Source organism: Pseudophryne corroboree, chromosome 3, assembly GCF_028390025.1.
Source record: "Pseudophryne corroboree isolate aPseCor3 chromosome 3, aPseCor3.hap2, whole genome shotgun sequence".
Classification (NCBI taxonomy): domain Eukaryota; kingdom Metazoa; phylum Chordata; class Amphibia; order Anura; family Myobatrachidae; genus Pseudophryne; species Pseudophryne corroboree.
The window spans coordinates 55,034,827-55,051,813 of NC_086446.1; the positions used below are offsets into that span (position 1 = coordinate 55,034,827).

The 16,987-nt window shown below is 47.8% G+C and overlaps 1 protein-coding gene across 1 annotated transcript in view; it reads left to right on the plus strand.

The window, feature by feature from the left end:
• Nucleotides 1-4,253: 4,253 nt before the first annotated feature.
• LOC135057154 (NACHT, LRR and PYD domains-containing protein 3-like) overlaps nt 4,254-16,987 on the plus strand; it is a 192,243-nt gene continuing 179,509 nt past the window's right edge. The window contains exon 1 of the mRNA XM_063963053.1: nt 4,254-4,275. Within this exon, the coding sequence (XP_063819123.1) occupies nt 4,254-4,275 (22 nt within the window). The remainder of the gene's footprint in view (nt 4,276-16,987) is intronic.

The window sequence follows — 16,987 nt, forward strand, 5'->3', positions numbered from 1 at the left end:
GCGTCATGTGCTGTTTGGGGAGGGTTTTTTGGAAGGGACATCCTGCGTGACACTGCAGTGTCACTCCTAGATGGGCCCGGTGTTTGTGTCGGCCACTAGGGTCGCTTATCTTACTCACACAGCGACCTCGGTGCAAATTTTAGGACTAAAAATAATATTGTGAGGTGTGAGGTATTCAGAATAGACTGAAAATAAGTGTAAATTATGGTTTTTGAGGTTAATAATACTTTGGGATCAAAATGACCCCCAAATTCTATGATTTAAGCTGTTTTTTAGTGTTTTTTGAAAAAACCACCCGAATCCAAAACACACCCGAATCCGACAAAAAAATTCGGTGAGGTTTTGCCAAAACGCGGTCGAACCCAAAACACGTCCGCGGAACCGAACCCAAAACCAAAACACAAAACCCGAAAAATTTCAGGCGCTCATCTCTAGTTAGTATGGCCCACCCTCACCTTAACATAAAGGTGTGAGCTCTGGGTGAGACAGTACGCATAGAGAGACACAGTGTTGTAGATTGGTGAACCTTACTTGTTTCATCACGAGGACTTCTTCAGGGGTGTTATAACTTTGGGGTGATAAGAGATGAGAGATATAAGGATAATTTCTAATTCCTGTAATTTTATATTGTATGTACAAAACCATATACATATATATCATACTTGCCTACCTGACCCTCTCCATGAGGGAGAAAATGCTCTATTCCTGGACTTTCCTGGTAATGTATGATTGCCATCACCTGTGGTGAGCTGGGTAATTGATAAGAAAGGTGTTTCACCACAGGTGATGGCAATCATACATTACCAGGAAAGTCCAGGAATAGAGCATTTTCTCCCTCATGGAGAGGGTCAGGTAGGCAAGTATGATATATATATATATATATATATATATATATATATATATATATATATATATAAATAAAGCAAAGAAAGAAGCATCTTGGATTTTTAGACTTGGAACAGTTTCACCCATGGGCCTTAATGAACGCATTACTTGGAATGCGTTCATATAATATTAATTATGAGCCCCTGTTATGAATATATACTTATTTATTAGTATTATTTTCTTAGTTGATTGATGCATATATCTATATTTATCAGTTGTATGTGCTGGATCTATTTTATAGTAGCATATGATAGTTTTTCTATAATATATTCAAATTTTTCATGACCTTTGTGGTAGTTTGTACTAATCCACTTTATTTGCATATACAGTATATTCTGTATTTATATAGCTGATTCAGAATTTTTTTATTTTTTTTGACCAGTGTATTGTTTTTAAGTTTTAGAGCACCCACGCTGGCGATCGGAGAGGGAGAGCGTTTAGCACTGATATGGCAACGCCGGGCAATTTGTGCGACTGATGTCAATTCGATGCACCGCATTCTGTCCCACACCACGTGACCCATCTTCGACACCAGCGGCGGGAGGCTACACCGGGGTATAAGGTTAGTTCATGTCACTGTATTTGTTTGTTTACTTCCTGAAGACGGGGTACATTGTCCTGAAACGTTGGTTGAAGTACAGTATTGCTTTTTTCAGCTATCCGGGAGTGCCGTGCCTGCTTTCCGGTATCCACAGATTGCACCTGTCTCCATATATATATATATATATATGTGTGTGTGTGTGTGTGTGTGTGTGTGTGTGTATAGATAGATAGATAGATAGATAGATAGATAGATAGATAGATAGATAGATAGATAGATAGATAGATAATTATTATTCTTTATTATTTTAGTCAATTATTTTTTGGCAATGATTGGGTTAATTCCCACTTTCTCCCCAAAACACCAGAATGAATGTAAGAAAGATGGATGAGACACACACACACACACACACACACACACACACACACACACACACACACACACACACACGACTTTTAGGAGACTGTTGGTCACATCCTCAACTCAGTAATGTCAGTGGGAATTTCCTACTGTTATTTGGGCCACTGTCTGATCCTGCGGAAGTCCGTCAGCGGTCAGCCACAGAACACTTCAAGTTCTCTGTGTGTGTGGGTTGGCGGGCCATGGGCTGGAGAACAGGACAGCGCAGGATGGGCGGGCGTGAGGGAGCACGGTGTGACATCAGCATGTCACACCACGCCCAGGAACACAGCACAGGGCAGCCAGGAGCACAGCGCAGGCTGGGCAGGAGGGAGCGCGGTGTGATGTCAGCACGTCACACTGTGGCCAGGTGCACAGCGCAGGCTGGGCAGGAGGGAGCACGGTGTGATGTCAGCACATCATAATGTGGCCAGGAACACAGCACAGGGCGTCCAGGAGCACAGCACAGGGCGTGCAGGAGGGAGTGCGGTGTAATGTCAGCACATCACATCGCGAGCCGGCCGGTGCTGGACGTGGCTGTGTCTCAGCAGCGCGACCATCCATTACCCCTAGGAATTTCATTTTTACCCCATTTGGGGTAATTTACCTCTGTTCCCTGACCACTGCGTTAGGGTCACCCTATTGGACTCCTTCATGACCCTCTGGTGAGGAACACCTGTCTTGCACTTTGCTGCCCACTGCCAGTGCTAAAAAAGTGGTTGCGCCTTCCGTCCTCCCTGACACAAAGGAACCATCTCTCCTTCCCTGCAAGTCCCGGCTGGGGTAAGAATACAGCTGATACTAGCCAGCAGCCTGAGAATTCAATACAATGAGAAGATGGGGGGAGGTGGAGCACAGCGCCGTCCACTATACTGACACTGATATCTGCCAGGCAATCGCTATTGGTCATCTTACTGGAATTACAGACTGCTAAAGTTCTATCCACAGTGACCTCATTCAGGACCAGTTGATGCTGCTTCTCATGCAGCAAAGTACTGATTATCGGTATGCTCATGACCCGTTCTGTGCAAGCGCCAATGGGTCCTGCGATTAAGGTAGCGGGATGGAAGCAGACTGTCATTGATTAACAGTCTACAGCAGTCCGGGGGCAGTGACGAGATCTGTTTGGGAAAATGGAGGCATGTCGTCACCTCTTAGTGGGAGGGAAGAGGCCAGGGATCTCAGTCATAGGACAGAGATTTGCTGTCCTCTGAGATGGGTGGCTTGCATGGCACCATGAGTGTGGCAAGCTGCCCGATGGTGGGTGAGAGACCTGATGCTCCGTCCTAGGAGACAGGTCAGATCACTACTGCAGCAGGAGCTATGTGCATGTAATAGACACCTCCTGCTATCTTTGGGCAGTTTCGCCCATTTCTCTTTGCAGCACCTCTCAAGCTCCATCAGGTTGGATGGGAAGCGTCCGTGCACAGCCATTTTCAGATCTCTCCAGACATGTTTAATCATATTAAAGTCTGGGCGCTGGCAGGGCCACTCAAGGACATTCACAAAGTTTTCCTGAAGCCACTCCTTTGATATCTTGGCTGTGTGCTTATGGTCGTTGTCCTGCTGAAAGATGAACCATCGTCCCAGTACGAGGTCAAGAGCTATCTGGAGCAGGTTTTTATCCAGGATGTCTCTGCGAATTGCTGCATTCATCTTTCCCTTTATCCTGACTAGTCTCCCAGTTCCTGCCACTGAAAAACGTCCCCACAACATGATGCTGCCACCACCATGCTTCACTGTAGGGATGGTATTGGCCTGGTGATGAGCAGTGCCTGGTTTCCTCCAAACATGATGCCTGACATTCACGCCAAAGAGTTCAATCTGTGTCTCATCAGACCAAAGGATTTTGTTTCTCATGGTCTGAGAGTCCTTCAGGTGCATTTTGGCAAACTCCAGGTGAGCTGCCATGTGCTTTTTACTAAGGAGTGGCTTCCGTATGGCCACGCTACCATACAGGCCTGATTGGTGGATTGCTGCAGAGATGGTTATCCTTCTGGAAGGTTCTCCTCTCTCCACAGAGGGATGCTATAGCTCTGACAGAGTGACCATTGGGTTCTTGGTCACCTCCCTGACTAGGGCCCTTCTCCTCTGATCACTCAGTTGAGATGGCCGTCCAACTCCAGGAAGAGTCCTGATGGTTCCGAACTTCTTCCATAGTTTTTTATTTTTTTAAAATTAGCAAAAATCTCAAAAAAAACTGTTTTCACATTGTCATTATGGGGTATTGTGTGTAGACTTTTGAGGGAAAAAATAATTTGTTCCATTTTAGAATAAGGCTGTAACATAACAAAATGTGGAAAAAGTGAAGCGCTGTGAATACTTTCCGGATGCACTGTATATCACAGTAATTGTTATTTATCCTGATGAAGCTGCTTTTTATTCCCTACTAGGAAATACAGAGTAGAATCAGACTGTCTCCTGCATGATGGGCAGCTATTCATCAAAAGGCAAGTGACAGATACATTATCATTAGCAGTAAGAGCATTTGATTACATAATAAATAGAAGTTCTGCCATGGAACTGTTGTGGGAATTAGAGGGAGATGTATCAAAACTTCTAAAGAGTACAAAAGGAGAAATCACCCATAGCAACCAATCAGCTTCTATCATTTATCTTGGACATACAAAATGACAGCTACAATCTAATTGTTTGAAATGGGCAACTTTTCCCTTTGTCCTCTATAGTAGATTTGATGCATCTCCCCAGAGGTAGATTTAGACCTTATGGGGCCCAAAGCATGATACCGATTTAGGGCCCCCTCCCTCATAAAATACATAGACGTATATTTTCATTCCTGAGTTATGCCACTTACATTACTTGTTGCATTTCCCCCTTATATTCTATTACAGTATATTAATTTCCGCCTTCACTGATTACATCATGTCACCTCACCTCTAATTTAGATCAGTGCTCCCCTCACTGAATGTTTTGTAGCAGGTCCCCATACCCCATTATTACACCACTTCCCTCACTGACTGTAGCAGGTCTCCATACCCCATTATTATACCACTTTCCTCACTGACCGTAGCAGGTCCCCATACCCCATTATTACACCACTTCCCTCACTGACTGTAGCAGGTCCCCATACCTCATTATTACACCACTTCCCTCACTGACTGTAGCAGGTCTCCATACCCCATTATTACACCACTTCCCTCACTGACTGTAGCAGGTCCCCATACCTCATTATTACACCACTTACCTCACTGACCGTAGCAGGTCCCCATACCCCATTATTACACCACTTCCCTCACTGACTGTAGCAGGTCCCCATACCTCATTATTACACCACTTCCCTCACTGACTGTAGCAGGTCCATATACCCCATTATTACACCACTTCCCTCACTGACTATAGCCGGTCCCCATTCCCCATTATTACACCCTTACTCACTGACTGTAGCAGGTCCTCATACCCCATTATTACACCACTTACCTCACTGACTGTAGCAGGTCCCCATACCCCATTATTATACCACTTCCCTCACTGACTGTAGCAGGTCCCCATACGCCATTATTACACCACTTCCCTCACTGACTATAGGAGGTCTCCATACCCCATTATTACACCACTTCCCTCACTGACTGTAGCAGATCCCCATACCCCATTATTACACCTCTTCCCTCACTGACTGTAGCAGGTCCATATACCCCATTATCACACCACTTCCCTCACTGACTGTAGCAGGTCCATATACCCCATTATCACACCACTTCCCTCACTGACTGTAGCCGGTCCCCATTCCCCATTATTACACCCTCACTCGCTGACTGTAGCAGGTCCCCATACCCCATTATTACACCACTTCCCTAACTGATTGTAACAGGTCCCCTGTCATAGGCTCAGGTTGGCAACCATTGTGCTTAACCCTCGTGTGCGCTGGGTCTCTGGGGAAGCTTCCTCCCAGCGTGCTCCGGGTCCCGTTGTGCAGCTGGCACTGCCTCCGGAGTCCCCATGTCCGTGGGCACAGCCTTTGCGACCAGGATATACGTGGGTGCTGTGGGCCAAGGATGCAATCACAGCTCCCACCGCCAGTGAGCGGAGAGCAGGGAGTTTAAAAGGAGACGCCGGGCAAAGCCCAGGCGCCTGAGTATCATCGCTGCTCTAGTTACCCCCAGGCTCACGCTGCAGCTCTCTGAGTTCCAGTGCTGCCAACATCATAGTGTGTCTCCCAGATCTCTGAGTTCCAGTGCTTCCAGCATCACAGTGTCTCCCAGCTCTCTGAGCTCCAGTGCTTCCAGCATCACAGTGTGTCTCCCATCTCTCTGAGCTCCAGTGCTTCCAGCATCACAGTGTGTCTCCCAGCTCTGAGCTCCAGTGCTTCCAGCATCACAGTGTGTCTCCCAGCTCTCTGAGCTCCAGTGCTTCCAGCATCACAGTGTCTCCCAGCTCTCTGAGCTCCAATGCTTCCAGCATCACAGTGTGTCTCCCAGCTCTCTGAGCTCCAGTGCTTCCAGCATCACAGTGTGACTCCCAGCTCTCTGAGCTCCAGTGCTTCCAGCATCACAGTGTGTCTCCCAGCTCTCTGAGCTCCAGTGCTTCCAGCATCACAGTGTGACTCCCAGCTCTCTGAGCTCCAGTGCTTCCAGCATCACAGTGTGTCTCCCAGCTCTCTGAGCTCCAGTGCTTCCAGCATCACAGTGTGTCTCCCAGCTCTCTGAGCTCCAGTGCTTCCAGCATCAGTGTGACTCCCAGCTCTCTGAGCTCCAGTGCTTCCAGCATCACAGTGTGTCTCTCAGCTCTCTAAGCTCCAGTGCTTCCAGCATCACAGTGTCTCCCAGCTCTCTGAGCTCCAGTGCTTCCAGCATCAGTGTGTCTCCCAGCTCTCTGAGCTCCAGTGCTTCCAGCATCACAGTGTCTCCCAGCTCTCTGAGCTCCAATGCTTCCAGCATCACAGTGTGTCTCCCAGCTCTCTGAGCTCCAGTGCTTCCGGCATTACAGTTTGTTCTTCAGCATCGTTCACAAGTCATCTCTCATTTCTTCATTCAGTGTTCTTCAGCATCGCTCACAAGTCATCACGCATCTCTGCATACAGTATTCTTCAGCATCGTTACTGAGTCATCACCTTATTTCTTCCATTTAGTGTACTTTGGCATCATTCTCAAGCATTAGATTCCTATAATCAGCATGAAGAAGACCTATATCCGGCCATCTTTATTTGACCCAGCTAAAGTTCCTCTTCCCGACCATCGGAAAAATCCCAGAGTACCGTATATACTCGAGTATAAGTTGACCCAAATATAAGCCGAGGCACCTAATTGTACCCCCAAAAACTGGGAAAACTTATTGACTCGAGTATAAGCCTAGGGTGGGAAATGCAGCTCTAGCTGTACACATCCCTTCACACAGCGAGCACGTTGATGCGAAAGGCAATATTTCACTCCAGCTATGTACAGTATATATATATATATATATATATATACTTTTTTTCTTTCACACAGTACTGTTTGGCTTGTTATTGTGGCAGCTGACACCTCTCAGGCACTAGAGAGGCGCAGCTGCTTCAGAACCTATGGCCTGTCAGCACTGACCGTGGTTGAAAGTATGCACTCGGTAGTGGCTGCAGAGCTTGGGCCAGTCAGGGCTGGCTGGGAGAGGGGATAAATCAGTTCAGCCATTGTCGCCGTGGGTAAAGGTGCCACCCCTCCGGTCGTGGCCTCGGACTCCAGTGGCTTCCTTCAAGGTTTGAGATCCCGGCAGGGGGAGAAGATCTACCCGGTCATTGGGACGGGGAAGGGGGAAGTGAGAGCGGCGCAGGTGGGGAAGACGGGGACAGGTTCCGTACATGCGGCTCCGGCCCCAGCCAGACAGATTCTTCACACTGAGTGCAGCACACAGCTTTTCATTATTTTTTTTCCTTCAGTGCCGCCCTTCAAGGGACAGAGCTCATAGGCAGCTGACTAAAGCTGGCTAAAGGTGGCACCGGCCCTGGTCCTGGAGCATCACTTGAGTATAATCTGAGGGGGGGCTTTTTAAGCACAAAAAATGTGCTGAAAAACTCAGCTTATACAGGTTGAGTATCCCTTATCCAAAATGCTTGGGACCAGAGGTATTTTGGTTATGGGATTTTTCCGTATTTTGGAATAATTGCATACCATAATGAGATATGAAGGTGATGGGACCTAAATCTAAGCACAGAATACATTTATGTTACATATACACCTTATACACAGCCTGAAGGTCATTTTAGCCAATATTTTTTATAACTTTGTGCATTAAACAAAGTGTGTCTACATTCACACAATTCATTTATGTTTCATATATACCTTATACACACAGCCTGAAGGTCATTTAATACAATATAATAATAACTTTGTGTATTAAACAAAGTTTGTGTACATTGAGCCATCAAAAACAAAGGTTTCACTATCTCACTCTCACTCCAAAAAGTCTGTATTTCGGAATATTACGTATTTTGGAATATTTGGATATGGGATACTCAACCTGTACTCGAGTATATACGGTACCCAACTCTCCCAACCAGGTCTGTGACAGAATACTCAGGCCAAGTGGACTCTGAGGATCGAAACGTGGAGGCAAGCGCCATCCAGAGTTTGGCTTCCTGTATACAGAGTCAGGAGGTGGCACATGGTCAGGTGATGCAGTATCTCCAGGAGTTGTCTGGTCATCTGGATCAAATACAAGCAAGTTTGGCTTCGGTGGTTCCGGTCATCACTCCACTTCCCACTCCAGTAGTAGTTTCCAGTGGCGCCCAGCCTTCGCAGCGGTTAGGTCACGTCTCCAGCTTCCTACCCTGCTATAACGGAGATTCAAAACATTGTTGGTCATTTCAAGTTAACGCTAATCGTGAGTAGGTCTGGAGCTAATTGTGAGTAGGTCTGGAGCTACTCAGAAACTGCTAAAAATTATTAATTCGCAATTCTGCAAATCTTTTGTTCGAAAATTCTGCAAAGCTAAGATTCACTCCCAGAGGGCAGCGACCTAGCGTGTGCAATGCTGCTAAAATCTGCTAGCGAGCGAACAACTCGGAATCACCCCCATTGTGCGGGTTCTTAAGCCAGTGCAAGGTATACTTTGAACTGCTCTCACATAATTTCCCTATGTATCGTTCCAAAGTGGCGTACATAATTTCCCTGCTCGAGGGTTCAGCATTGGGTTGGGTAACTCAGTTGTGGGAACATTCTGACCCACTAGTCTCCAGTTCCACTGACTTTATAGCTTCTTTCCAAATAATTTTTGATGAGCCTGTTAGGATCTCCTGCTCTGTGCTGCCACGTCGCCATGGCAACCGGGAGGCAAGTGTTAGCGAAGTAACCTGAGCACAGCTGATACTCCGGTCCGGGTTTTTACTGTGCAGTGGTTACAGGCTCTGTGCACGGCAGGGAATCCGGCGCTGGTTTTGTGCTCACAGTCTGTGAGGTCTGAGTGGGGCGTGGATAGCACTTGCTATATAAACCATCCTCTCAGGCTAGGCAAATGCTGCTGAATCTTTGTTTGTTAGTCAGTTCCAGAGAGTTAGCTAGTACTGTGTGACTTTGTATTTACTTGTTGCTTACTGCAAATAACCTTGGGATTCGGTACTTCATTCTGCCAATCCGGACCTAGCAGTAAGACTGGAGTCAGTTGTTTAACCTGCTGGGGTTCTTTTGCTATTCTGTGAACCCAGCAGGTTTGCGGCTGCACTCTCAGACCTGCCTGCTTAATCCTCCCTCACTGTGCAGGGCGTCCAGGTGTCAGTTTAGTGGCAGTAAGCTGAACCTGTGCCCTGCAAGTGGAGGTTAGGATTGTGGATACTCTCCTTGTGTCTATATTTCTATCTCTGACCAAGGAGTTTATTCCCACACCCTTTGGGGTTTTTTCTGTTGCTCTTAGCAACATAATTTCGGGTGCTCCACATGTTAAATCACTACATCTCGCTTCATTGTCCGCTCTATTCCATCTGAGCATTCCTGACACTAGGGAGACACCCAGTTCCTGAGCCTTTGGGCTTCTCCGTTCACTTTGTGTTTATTAGTTATTCCATCACCTCCTGTGTATGTTATGTTATACTGTCTGTGAGTTCGTTTGCTTCGCATCCCTCTCTGTTCATACACCGGTATACTCCTGTTAGCACTGGTGTGCGTAACATATTCAGCAGCCTTACTCCTGTTGAAATTTTTTGGGAATATGGAGCATACCCCTCAAAATATTTTGCAACAGGTGGTCGATCAGGTGCAGCTCCTGACTCGACAATTTAATGAGATGTCCATTAAAATGAATACCCCGCAGGCCGCTAGCGGAGCTCCCGCAGCAGCAGTGGCAAGTTCAGGGGTTAAGGAGCCGAAAGTAAATCTCCTGGATCATTTTTCTGGAGATCGCTCGCAGTTCTTTTGTTTCAAGGAGAGCTGTAAGCTATATTTCAGGCTTAGGCCCCAGTCTTCTGGGTCGGAGATTCAGCGGGTGGGCATGGTGATTTCCTTGCTACAAGGAGACCCACAGGTCTGGGTCTCCTTGTAGCCTGACTGTCCGTCGCTTAAAAGCGTTGATGCTTTTTTTACGGCACTGGGCATTTTGTATGATGACCCTGACAAGATGGCTTCAGCCGAGGCTCAGATTACGGTCCTTAAGCCAGGGCGATGGCCATCTGAGGTTTATAGTACGGAGTTTCGGAGGTTGGCTCATGATACCCAGTGGAATGACCCAGCCCTGAGAAACCAGTACCGAAGGGGCCTTTCTGACCAGATAAAGGACCAACTGGTACAATATCCCTCGCCTGATAGCTTAGATCAGCTCATGCAGTTATCCATCCGGGTGGATAGACGGCTGAGAGAGCGTAGGCTTGAAAGGGAGACCGCAGTTTCCTTTTTCCCCAAGGGAACCTCAGACTCTGAGGAATATTCCGAGGAGCCTATGCAGATTGGGGCTACCTGCCTCTCCTCGCGTGAGAAGACGCGGAGGAGACAGCAGGGCTTGTGTTTGTACTGTGGGAATAAAGGTCATGTGGTAGTATCATGCCCAGAAAACTTCAGGGCCTGAGGGTGATGGGAGATATCCTGTCAGGCCAGAAGTCAGAATTTCCCAAGAAGACTTTTATCATTCCGGTGACCTTGAAGGTCCTCGGCCAAACTGTCAAGACTGAGGCCTTTGTGGACAGTGGGGCCGACGGGGTTTTTATGGACCGCCAATTCGCCCTGAAACACTCTGTTCCCTTAGTACCCTTGGCATCGGAAATTGAGATTTGTGGGTTAAACGGGGAACCATTATCCCAAGGTAAAATTACCTCTTGCACTAGCCAGATTTCTTTGTTTATTGGAGCCACATACTCTGAAAAATTGTCCTTTTATGTGACTGTCTGTACTTTTGCCCCATTGGTGTTGGGGTTACCCTGGTTAAGGGCCCACAATCCTCAATTTGACTGGGTCTCTGGGGAGATTCTTAGTTGGGGTACTGATTGTTTCAGGAGTTGCTTGAGACTTCCAGTCAGACTCTCGCAGCTAAGTTTGCCAGGATTGCCAGGGTGTTATGCAGATTTTGCGGACGTGTTCTCCAAAAAAGTTGCAGAGGTACTACCTCCCCATCGCCCCTATGACTGTGCCATTGATTTGTTGCCAAATGCTAAGCATCCCAAGAGCAGGTTGTACTCCCTGTCAAGTCCTGAGACTCAGGCTATGGCAGAGTACATTCAGGAGAACTTGGCTAAGGGATTTATCAGACCTTCACAGTCTCCAGTTGGGTCGGGGTTCTTCTTCGTGGGTAAAAAGGACGGTTCGTTTCGACCCTGCATCGACTTCAGGGAATTGAACCGTGTCACGATTAAAAACTCATACCCACTGCCTCTCATTTCGGTCTTGTTTGACCAGCTTCGTACTGCCACCATTTTTTCTAAGATTGACCTACGCGGTGCGAACAATCTAATCCGAATAAGAGAGGGGGATGAATGGAAGACTGCCTTTAATACCCACTCAGGGTATTATGAATATGTGGTGATGCCTTTTGGGCTCTGTAATGCCCCGGCAGTCTTCCAGGATTTCATGAATGATGTGCTCAGGGAATATTTGGATAGATTCTTAGTTGTATACTTAGATGACATCCTAATCTTCTCCCATTCCCTGGAGGAACATCGGAAGCATGTACGCTTAGTCCTCCAGAAACTCAGAGACCACCGGCTTGGGGCGAATCTGGAGAAGTGCGAATTTGAAGTTCAGCAAATCGCATTTCTAGGATATATTATCTCCCCAGAAGGTTTCCAAATGGAGGGTTCCAAGGTACAGGCAGTACTGGATTGGGTGCAGCCCACTAGTTTGAAGACGCTTCAGCGTTTCCTGGGCTTTGCGAATTTTTATAGACGATTTATCGCTGGATTTTCGTCTATAGTGGCGCCCTTGGTGGCACTCACTAAGAAAGGGGCGGATGTTGCTCACTGGTCTTGTGAGGCTAAAGCGGCTTTTGCCCGTCTCAAAAGGGCATTTGTCTCGGCCAAGGTGCTGCGACACCCAGATCCAGAGCGTCCTTTTGTGGTGGAGGTGGATGCCTCTGAGATGGGTATTGGGGCAGTGCTCTCTCAGATGGGAGTGTCTGATAATCGCCTTCATCCCTGTGCTTACTTTTCCCGTAAATTTTCGCCTGCCGAGATGAATTATGACGTGGGTAACCGGGAATTGATGGCTATTAAGGATGCACTCGAGAAGTGGAGACACTGGCTTGAGGGGGCTAAGTTTGTGGTCTCAATTCTCACCGACCATAAGAATTTGGCATATTTAGAGTCAGCGAAGCGCCTCAATGCCAGGCAGGCACGATGGGCTTTGTTTTTTGCTCGCTTTAATTTTTTGATAACATATCGCCCTGGGTCAAAAAACATTAAGGCTGATGCGCTCTTGCGGAGTTTTGCTCCAATCCAGCAGACCACCGAGGAGCCATTGCCCATTGTGTCCCCATCATGTATTAAAGTGGGCATTACCCAGGACCTCTTGTCATTAGTCCTTAGAGTACAGGAGCAGGCTCCTCCAGACCTTCCGGTAGGACTTTTGTTTGTGCCTCCTAGGTTAAGACAGCGAGTGTTCCTGGAATTCCATGCCAAGAAGTCGGCAGGTCACCCGGGTATTGCCAGAACTCATGAGTTGCCTTCTAGGGCGGTATGGTGGCCCTCGGTGGCTAAGGATGTGGATCAGTGGGTTCGGGCATGTGACATCTGTGCCCGAAATAAGACTCCTAGAGGGGTTCCTGTTGGCCCATTATATCCACTCTGATGGGCAGACTGAAAGGGTGAACCAGTCCTTGGAGCAGTTCCTCAGGTGTTATGTCTCCAAGTGTCAGACTGACTGGGTTGCTCATCTGTCCATGGCGGAGTTTGCCTATAACAACGCGGCTCACTCTGCTACAGGGATCTCTACCTTCCTTTGTGTGTATGGGCATCATCCTAAGGCTAATTCTTTTGACCCCTTGGATTCCACTCCTGGTGGTTCCTCTGTGGTTTCGGTCCTTAGAGGTATTTGGAGGAAAGTGAAGAAAGCCCTTGTGTCTGTGTCATTAGTGACCAAAAGGGCTTTTGATAAGCGGAAAAGACCCTGCAGCTTCAAATTAGGAGACTTTGTCTGGTTGTCTACCAAGAATTTGAAGTTGAGACAGCCATCTCATAAGTTAGACCCACGGTTAGATCTGCCCCGTTCTTTGGGTATCAATAAAACATTTCATTGTTCCCTTTTAAAACTGGCGATTAGTAATCCTTCTTCCAGTGGAAGACCTTCACCTCTTCTGATACGTGGCCAGAGGGAGTTTGTTGTTGAAAGGATTCTTGACTCCAAGATGGTTCGGGGTCGGCTGTCATTTTTGGTGCACTGGAAGGGGTATGGCCCGGAGGAGCGGTCGTGGGTGCGCAGTTGTGATCTTCATGCCCCCAGACTGATACGCTCTTTCTTCTCGCAATTCCCTGATAAACCCGGTGGTAGGGGTTCTTTGACCCCTCGTCAGACAGGGGGGGGGGGGGTACTGTTAGGGTCTCCTGCCCTGTGCTGCCACGTCGTCATGGCAACCGGGAGACTAGCGGAGTAACCTGAGCGCAGCTGATACTCCGGTTCGGGTCTTTTGCTGTGCAGTGGTTACAGGCTCTGTGCACGGCAGGGGATCCGGTGCTGGTTTTTGTACTTACAGTCTGTGAGGTCTGAGTGGGGCGTGGACAGCACCAGCTATATAAACCCTCTTCTCAGGTTAGGCAGATGCTGCTGAATCTTTGTTGGTTAGTCAGTTCCTGAAAGTTAGCTAGTACTGTGTAACTTTGTATTTGTTTGTTGCTTACTGCAAATAGGCCTTGGGATTTGGTACTACACTCTGCCAATCCAGACCTAGCAGTAAGACTGGAGTCAGTCGTTTAACCTGCTGGGGTTCTTTTGATACTCTGTGAACCTAGCAAGTTTGCGGCTGTATTCTCAGACTTGCCTGCCAAAATCCTTTCTCACTGTGCAAGGTGTTCAGGTGTCAGTTTAGTGGCAGTAAGCTGATCCAGTGCACTGCAAGTGAGGACTAGGATTGTGGAGACTCTCCTTGTGTCTATTATTCCATCTCTGACCAAGGAGTTTACTGCCACACCCGTTGGTAACCCTTTAGGGTTTTGCTGTTGCCCTTAGCAACAGCATTTCGGGTTCTCTACGTATTAAATCACAACATCTCGCTTCTTTCCATCTGAGCATTCCTAATACTAGGGAGACACCCAGTTTCTTAGCCTTTGGGCTTCTCTGTTCACTTTGTGTTTATTTTGTTACCCTATCACCTTCTGTGTACGTAATGTCATATTTCCCAGTCTGTCTGTGAGTTCATTTGTTTTGCACCCCTCTCTGTTCAGACACCAGTACATTCCTGCAGGCACTGGTGTGCATAACACTCTCCCGGAATGGGCGGGAGGCTCCCAAAAATCGGGTGACCCTCCTGGCCCCCCCGGAAGAGCAGGCAAGGCCCCCCTGCCTGTCCGCCCACTTAGTGTGTAAAGTCGGCTGTCCGGGCAGTTGATGACGCGATTCTTGCTGAATCGCGTCCTCATAGCCACGCCCCCTGCAGTGTAATGCCGGTGATCGCGGCATTACAGAGCGGGGCGTGGCTTAAAGGAGATGTCATCGTGCCCACACCCTTGCTCCGCCCCCGCCCCACCCTTGATGCACCCCCATCCTGCCCCCGTCCCACCCCATCCTCTACTTCACAGCCTCCCCTGCCCTCCCTCTGAGCCGACCTAGATGCTCTCTCCCGCAGAGAGCAGTCAGAATGTCGGTAAGCATGCTGACCACCCCCCATCCCCCCCCCACTCACACACACTGATTCGAATTTGAAGTAGGTGGATGTTATACAAAATGAATAAAATACAGTGATAAAGTACATTAGAAGACATCATGTTTACACCTGTGCATGTCCCAGCTCCTCTCTCTGCATGTATGACGTCATACACACGTCGTGATCAGTCACACATACAATACTGCAGGTCTGGAGACACAAGGGCCTAATTCAGACCTGATCGCTCCTCTGCAGAGGTCTGCAATCAGATACCCGCCGCCCATAGAGAGTGAACCCCTCCCCCCCCGTGCAAGTGTGTGAATGCATGCGTACACCGTGTGAAAACTTCACCAGACAGCAGACATCTGCAAATCAGTTCGCAAATCACTCAATATCGAATGATTTTTCCAGTCTGTGCAGTCTATGCGTAGTCCAGGACTTACTCCTACAGTGTGATACAAACAGGGTGATTGGGGCCAGAGCTGACGTCACACACCCGCCCTGAAAACACTTGGGAACACCTGCATTTTTCCTGACACTCCCAGAAAACGGGCAGTTACCACCCCCCAATCACCCGCTTCCTGTCAATCAGCCTGCATACACCTAGCAATCAAAATTTGTGCACAATTCCTTTGCAGTTTGGCTTTGCGCCTGAGCATTGTGATCCATACGCATGCGTTCGATAATCACCTTTCATGCGAAATCGCACAATAGTGATCAGGTCTGAATTTGGCTCACAGGCCTGCACTGGAGCCGGCACCCAAAAGCTGTCTAGTCAATGACAGGCTGCCAGGAGTATTCAGTCAGTCCAGCTCTTGGACAATTTCATTGGAGCAAGCGGTCCACTGGAAATGCCCTTTATATTGCCTTGTCGTCGGGCACCCTGGGACAATCAGGCCCCTAAACAGCCACTTTGGTTACCTTGTGGTAAATCTGCTACTGCGTCTTATACAAAGATGACTGTAACATCTGTCCATTAAACCCAGCAAACTTTCTGCCATATGTACTGTATATAATAAATTGTCGACCAGAGTGTATATATGTGTCGCTTACAATCTGTGACTCCCCCGCTGTTGTGAAGCTAATGTTATAAAGCTATTAATCCCAGCATGCACCCTGCTCCGCTACAGCCAGAGGGCCACAGATTACCTAACCTGCAGTATGTGATATTTTATATACTCTGACCATTGGCGTTTCTATAATGGGTGCAATGGGTGTGGTGCACATGGGCCCCTGGGTCCAGGGGGGGGCCACACTGCACCCATTGCACCCTTTTTAATACTTACCTTTCCGGAGTCCAGCACCGGGAGCTGCAATCATGGTGGAACTCGGCACCAAAATGGTCGGCGCACATGCGCGGTAGCCAAATTGGTCTCCGGATCATGGCGGGCGCCATGTTTCCGGAGACCTGCGCATGCGCAGTTGACTCCGGCACAATGCCGGAGTCTACAGCGCCGTACAGAGGAGGGGGCCCACCCGGAGGTGCACACAGGACCCCTCCTCTGTAGAAACGCCCCTGACTAAATACTAATATACAGTTTCCCTATATTCAATGGCTTACACCAAAATGTTTTGAACATTACTCATTCCTGATTACACTTATTTGGTGTATTATTATTAAAAGGATTTGTCTCTCATTTAGGGGCTTCTTTTCTGTTTTCTTCAGTGCTTTTCAGTCCTGTATTTATATTAGCAGGTACAGATGTATATTTCCACTAAGATCAGAGATGGCCCTGATGTGGTCGCTACACTGTGTGCTGAGTGTTGTATTCTGGAGCACCACACAATAAACATATCTACTGATGATATAAAGACATGGCTGAAATACACAGAAGAAAGCCAAGAAGATAAGGCAATGTGGACAGCTAGAGTAGTAAGGGTTTTTCTTACTAACTAATAACATTTCATTAGAACATAGCAAGATAATCTCAGTGGTGAAGATGCATCTCTGTATAAAAGTTATAG